Source organism: Macrobrachium nipponense, chromosome 7, assembly GCF_015104395.2.
Source record: "Macrobrachium nipponense isolate FS-2020 chromosome 7, ASM1510439v2, whole genome shotgun sequence".
Taxonomy (NCBI): Eukaryota; Metazoa; Arthropoda; class Malacostraca; order Decapoda; family Palaemonidae; genus Macrobrachium; species Macrobrachium nipponense.
The window spans coordinates 56,921,998-56,929,346 of NC_061109.1; the positions used below are offsets into that span (position 1 = coordinate 56,921,998).

Consider the following 7,349-nt stretch of genomic DNA (forward strand, 5'->3'; position numbering starts at 1 on the left):
CATGAAAATTCAACCGTGTCAAATATGGTGGGTATACCCCGTAGAGTTATTGCAACATTAGGCAGTCAGTGTTATCACTTGCAGCACTTCTCATTGCTGTACAATAATTTACACTCACTCCATTTCATCAATAGTCACCTTTTAATTTTTTTTTTTACAATAAGCGATTTGTCGTCATCACTTATAACATTAAATGAAGGCATTGTATGCAAAGCCCATGAACATTTGCCATTTCGTAATTGACAACCAACACTAAGTGGTTTAATAATATCCCATTTTTATTCCAATTCATTTTTAGTCACCTATTATTTTTGTTAGAATAAACGATTCTTGGTCATCAGTTTTAATATTAAATAAAGGCATTATGCAAAACGCAAGAACATTTTTGTCTCTAGTAATGATAGGCAAAATTACACTTGACTTATTCAATTCAGGCGCAAGATTAAAACCAAGCACAAATAGAGTAAAAATTGATAAAAAATGAGAAAACATAACACGAAACTTTAACGAATGATCTGACTGAAAAACCTAAAAAAAAAGTCAATGAAAACACTTAGCTTTTACGACGAGAAAAAGAGCGAAAAACATCAAATCAGATTTATGCCTCGCTAATGTCCTGAAATAGCCCCTTTGAACTAAGACAAACGCCGGGGGAGTCTTTCATTAAACCTACGAAATTCTAGAGTGGTCCTCCGAAATTCTGTGGTCACTCGCCCGAACAACTTATGATTTAAGGAGGCGTCGTTATAAGGGAGAAACGGCTGTTGGTCGAATATAAACATGCCGACATTTACATGTAAAACAGGGCCATACGACCTCGAGAATTTTTAGGCACACGCACCCACACGCCTAAACTTAGAAGAAGAGAGAAGAGAGGAGAGGAGGGAGAGTATGGCAGAAGGACGAGAGAGAGAGAGGAGAGAGGACCGAGGCAAAGAGCCAAGGCCAAAAAGACAAAGGAAAGGAAAAGAGAGGCAAAATAACCAGAGACGAGAGGAAAGGAGGGGAGAGAGAGAGAGTCAGTTTGCAAAGGCAAAAAAAACAATGAGACGAGAGGAGAGGAGAAACGGAGAGGAGGGGAGAGATAGAGACGGAGAGAATGGGGGAAGGGGGGGGGGGGGGGGGAGAGGAAGAGAGAGAAGAAGAGAGAGAGAAGCAGGCCAGGGCCAAATTTTTAACAGTGGAAAGAAAACGAGAAGCAAAAATACAGAGAAGGAGAGAGAGGGAGAGGAAGAGAAGAGAGGAGGAGAGGAAGAGGGCCAAAAATACAGAGAAAAAGAGAGGACGAGAGAGAGAGCCACGGCCCCAAAATTAACAGTGGAAAAAGAAAGGGAACAGGCAAAACAAAAAAACCAGAGAGGAAAGAGGGGAGAGAGAGAGAGGGCGGGAGAGATGGAGCTTAGGACAGAGAGGAGAGAGAGTTGAAAATATAGAAATTTTAGGCCCAAAAGGCCAAGCACTTGGGAAAAATTGATGGAGGTCATTCAGCGGCTGAAAAATCTTGAAATGGACTGTAAATAGGTTTGAAATGTGTAACAGGTAGGAAAAACCTTCGCAGTTTGCCCAACTATGGAAAAGCAGCTGTTTAGGAGGAAGTGGGCGGAAAAAGTTAAAAGATGAAGAGAAAGGGAAAAGAATAATAGAAAAGGAGGGTTACAGTTAAAAAAACGACAACGATAAGTGGTTTTGGCCAGCTGGGGGGCCGAAGGGAAAACGCTTACAAAGGGGAATCTTGGACAAATGCCTACAGTGGGCACCGTATGAGGTCCAACTGACGGCCCCCCCACGACCCCCACCCCCCCCTCCCTGAACGGGGAAAAAGAGAGAGAGAGAGAGAGAAGGAGAGAGAGGGGAGAAGGGCGGAGTGGAGAAGAAGAGAGAAGACAGAAGAGAGTAGAGGACAAGGCAAATACCAAGAGAAAAGAAAAAAGAGGGCCCAAAAACCAAGGAGATTTGGAGGAGAAGAGAGAGAGGAGGAGGAGAGAGAGAGGGCAGGCAAAAATACAGAGAAAGAAAAAAGAAGGCCAAAAAACAGAGAGAGAAGAGAGAGGGAAACGAAGAGACGAGAGAGAAAGAGAGAGAGAGGGCAAACCCAAAATACAGAGAAAAAAACGATGGGCCCAAACCCAAAAAAGAGAAGAGAGAGAGGGGAAGAGAAGATGAAGAGAGACAGGGCCAGGTTGTTATTTTCCAGTTGACCTACCCCCCAAGAAGGAAACATAGGCTTTCCGTTCTTTCGACCGGTTCCTTTTGTAGTGAGCCCCTTTTAAGAAGAAAAGAAGTTAATCGCTTTTAGAGGGTCTCCCCTTAACCAAAATTCGCTTCTCTCATCTCTGCTTACTCTCCTCCTCCTCTCTCTCTCTTCTCCGGAGTGTTGTTCATTGCGTGAATTTTTTCTTCCTTTCATTGTTGCCTTCCAGGCAGGGACAATAAGGAATACGCTTCTTTGTAATCTGGGGGGGGGGGGGACAATGGAGTAGCAAGGTAAGAGTCAAAATACATAATGATTCTGGGGATCTTAAATATTTTTTGGCATTTTCTGGCAAGTTGACAAATTGATTGTTACCAAATTCCTATTGAATCCCGACCCCCAACCCCCAGCCCGAACGGGGAATCCCTCCCCCATTTTCAGTAGGTTGAAAAATGGTTGAAATTTTTGTTAGTATCAGGGATCTTAACATTTTGCATTTATTAAAAAAAAATATGATATCAGGGAACTTGAATATTGGGCATTTTCTACAGTGAAAACCCTTGAAAAAATCTTGTTATTCAGGGGCTTCTTAAATTTATTTTTTTTATTATTTTCAATTTTCTGCAGTGAAACGGTTGCAATCAGAGAAAGAATCCCTTGGAAACAAGTTTGCATTTTTTCTTTTAGTGGGAAAAAGTTTGTATTCAAAGGGGCGTTTTAAGTTTTTTTTTTTGGTTTAAATTATACAAAAAATGAAAATTTGTTCAGTATTTTCAAAGTGTTCTTAAACATTCTTGCCTGTTCTGCAGTGAAATGGTAGCTCTATCAGGGATCTTGAACATTCTACAATTATTTTACAAAATTGAAAATAATTGGTATCATTTGGAACTTTACAAAAATAAATTTGCAATCTTTCATTGCAGTTTAAAATCAAAAAATTTTTTACCCATGAAATCTTGAACATTTTGCATTTATTACAATGAAATGTTGCACCAAGTAAAGTTAAACATTTTTCATTTATTACGATGAAATATTGCACCAAGGAAAGTTAAATTTTGTTCATTTATTACAATGAAATGTTGCATCAAAGAAGACTAAACATTTTGCATTTATTACGATAAAATGTTTAGTAAAGGAAAGTTAAACATTTTGCACTTAATACGATTTTTTTTTTTTTTTAAAAAAATAAAATTTTGCACAGAGAAACTTAAAACAAAAATTATTGCAGTTTTTAATTACTATGAAATGTTGTATTACGAGAACTTAAACATTTTGCAATTTGCTTTGGTAATATGGAAAGTTTGTTGTATTAAAGAAAAGGCTGAACATTCTGGCAAGTTTTCTTTCACCAAATGGGAAAATGTTTGCATCAAGGAAGGCTAAACACGTTGCATTTATTACAATGAAATGTTGCATGAAGGAAGGCTAAACATTTTGCATTTATTAAATCAATACAAAAGGTTTGCATTAACGGCAAAAAAGGGAAAAGCAAACATTTTGCCAGGTTTTATTAACAAATGAAAAAGGTTGGCCCCCCATGAGAAACTTAAAGAAAAATGTTGCATTTATTACTATGAAATGTTGCAAAGAGAGAACTTAAACCTTTTGCATTTATTACGACGAAATGTTGCATCAAGGGAACTTAAACATTTTGCATTATCTGCATTGAAGTGTAGTATCAAGGGATACTAAATATTTTCCATTTATTGCAGTGAAATGTTGTATCAGGAGATCTTAAGCATTTTGCATTTATTACAATGAAATGCCGTATCAAGGTATTTTAAGCATTTCACATTTATCGATGTGAAATGTAGTATCAAGGGGTCTAAAACATTTCCATTTATTATAATTAAATGGTGTATCAAGTGAATTTGAACATTTAATTTTTATTTCAATGAAATGTTGTATCAAGGAAACAAAAGTTTGGCATTTATTGCAATGAAATGTCATATCAAGGGATCTTAAGCGTTTGGAATTACATACGATTAAATGTTATATCAAAGGATCTTAAATATTGTTCATTAATTACAATGAATGTTGTATTAGAGGATCTTAAACATTTTTAATTCATTGCAATGAAATGTTGTATCAGGGGAACTTAAAACATTTTACGCTTATTACAACGAAATGGTATATTCGTCACTATATATATATATATATATATATATATATATATATATATATATATATATATATATATTTGTCAATAATAATAACTGATTATATTTTACAAGTAATTATCTTGATGCATTTATTTAAACGGACAATATCACAGCATTTTGGATTCAGCGATGGCTAAGAATGTTTCAAGGTGGCCTCCAATAAATTTTTACCAATTACGTTTTATAATATATTGGCAGATAGTTTATGAGGTTGCAAAAGAATCTTGGCTCATGAAGTCCAACAGTGAAATGCCTTTTTATGCCATTTTATACGGATTTCGTTTTAGAAAGTTCGTGCGGTCGATTTTGTCGATTTTGTCAAAAAAAAAAAAAAAAAAAAAAAAAAACAAAAAAAAAAAAAAAAAAAAAAAAAAAAAAAAAACATTGAAAAAAGATTAAAAAAAAAGCTGTCGACATATTTTCCCCACTTCTAGAAGGCGTACCAACACTAGAAAAAGTATCTACAAGCGATCTTTCATTTTCTTCCGGAAAGCAGAGGGGTGGTGGGGGTAGGGGGTGTCCTGGAGTTCTTGGAGATGGGGAGGGGAAGGGGTGTGTGGAGAGATGTATTTAACCAGGTACTATGAAAATTATAATCAGGCGGAAATGTTCGCCAAATACTTTTGAGATTAGTACATTGCAAATGACGTTTTGAATACCAAGGGCACTAAGAAATCGTAAAATTTTCGTCAGCAAAATTAACAAATAAGCCCTTCTTAATAATAAAGATACATTACAAAAATCATGAGCTATGGTCAGCTAAGTTGGAAGTTGTCTGAAAATGATAAAACCACTGATAGATAAAAAAAAAAACTATTTTGTGGAAATAACGAACATTTCCAGAACGAGAGAGAGAGAGAGAGAGAGAGAGAGAGAATCTACTCAGGACGAAGGCATAAAAAACGAACCCAACACAATAAGGCACAACCAGAAATATCTGAACACGAATTAAACACAATAATTCCCAGGAAACCAAAAGGTATTAAAAGGAATAAAAAAAAGGATAAAAAACGAAAAAAGTAAAAAAAAAAAAAAAAAAAAAAAAAAAAAAAAAACCACGAGCAAAGCAAGAATGTCAAAATGCCCCTCGAGACATTCCTCAATCAGAGAACCCGAGCGCATTCTTTTGGATAAGACCTGGAGGCGCGTGCACGAAGTCTGCAATAGGAGGCCCTTGAGTTTGCGTCCTCCTTTCTGTCGAGATAAATGTTATGCACAAGTAGACTGCATGAGAGAGAGAGAGAGAGAGAGAGAGAGAGAGAGAGAGAGAAGAGAGAGAGCGAGCAGTATTAGATGCATGACTAACGAAATGTATGTAACATTTACATTTGTAGAACGTTGGTATTTTTCAGTTAACAATATTCGAATTTCCGTTTTGGCTTTCCGGTTTTAGTTGAAGAATATATTTTCTATACCAAATATGTAAATGGTACATACATTTTGTCAGTCATATATCTAATGCTCCTCCTACTCTCTCTCTCTCTCTCTCTCTCTCTCTCTCGCAGTCTACTTATGCATACCATATATCTCGAGAGACAGAAGTATGTGTGATTATATACATACAAAGGATTATATACATACAAACTCACACTTATTCGTGACCATGAAGAAACAAATATAAGTTTCAATATTTAAGAGATTATCAATGAATATTCCTTATACACAATAAAAATGTAACATCTACATCCGCGTATATGTTAATATAATAATAATAATAATAATAATAATAAAATAATATATATATATATATATTACTTATATATATATATATAATATATATAAACATCTGAACACTGCATATTTCAATTTATTTTTATCAAAGCCATAAACGTATATTCATATGCAAAATCGCCTTTATATATGACCAAACATGTAAAACAAAAGTAGGAGAAAACAGGAGAAACACATCATTAATTAAAACTTTACCTGGTAGAAGTGAGAAGAGGCCCAGTACCAGAAGTAGCAGGTACTCCTTCCTGGTCGAAAACACTGGTTTCCAATTTCCATACATTTTTTCAAGGACTTGTAAAATACGCTAACTAATATTCACCTTTTCACAATGGGCAATTTAAGTAGCAGTCATACTTTGTCTGCACTAATTCTCTAAAGTAATAAGGACCGGTCTGTTATTCCATTTGCAATCTCAAAAACAGAAAACAAGTATTAGAATGGTTTTCACTCGAGACAACAAAAAATCTCAAAATCCTCTTAAAATTTTTAATGGAAAACGGAAATCATTACATCACGAACTCGACTGCAACTGTCCCCTTTTCCCTCTCATTTTGAACCGCGATGTCAGGCCACTGTCGAAGCAAAATCCCCCGGGTTTGTATAAATCCAGTCAGGGGTCAAGCACGATTCACGAACGGCCAAGGCGCGATCGAACGTTCCACAACCTTCTCTTACGACGTGGATAACCACACTGAGTGAGTGTGTGGTGGTCCGGGTTATACTCTGGGCCAGGCTGGCTGGCTGGCTGGCTGGTCGGCTGGGATCAGCTCTCCGGTCTTCGAACGAAACTACGGACTTCTGCTGCAGTCGAGCCGAGAGCCGTAAGGAGCTAATAGCTGCTGACCTGCCCGAAGCGAGAATCCTAACCTTCTTTTTAACCTTCCTTCCCTCGGGGCCCTTCTAGTCGAACCAATCGCTCGCTGCTTGGTCTGGCGCTAGGGCGTTGGAGGAGGTGTAGAGTAGGGTAGGGTCGCCCTCAAGGTCGAGTGCAAAGTACGGTAATTTGTTCACTGAGGGGCTCTGTTTCTCTTTCGTTTGTAATTTGTCCTTCTAAGTGCATAATGTGGTGTTTACTACCTGTTATCACTATAATTATCATCATTGTTATCACTTCTACCATTCCCATACTATGTATTATCAGTTGTTTTAGTTTTGTTTCGGCCGATACAATTAAGAATTGATTTTCCTGTAGTCTGTTTGTTTGCAGGCTGAAGTGTATTTAGAATGTATTAAAAAAATTTTCCAAATCTTTAAAGTTTGATCTT

At 36.7% G+C, this 7,349-nt stretch overlaps 1 protein-coding gene across 1 annotated transcript in view; it reads right to left on the reverse strand.

Moving 5' to 3' along the window:
* Positions 1–6,928, reverse strand: part of LOC135217518 (cell adhesion molecule 1-like) — a 219,818-nt gene extending 212,890 nt beyond the window's left edge. Inside the window, exon 1 of the mRNA XM_064253476.1 lies at positions 6,280–6,928. Coding sequence (XP_064109546.1) covers positions 6,280–6,364 — 85 coding nt within the window. The 5' untranslated portion in view covers positions 6,365–6,928. The remainder of the gene's footprint in view (positions 1–6,279) is intronic.
* Between the last annotated feature and the right edge of the window lie 421 nt (positions 6,929–7,349).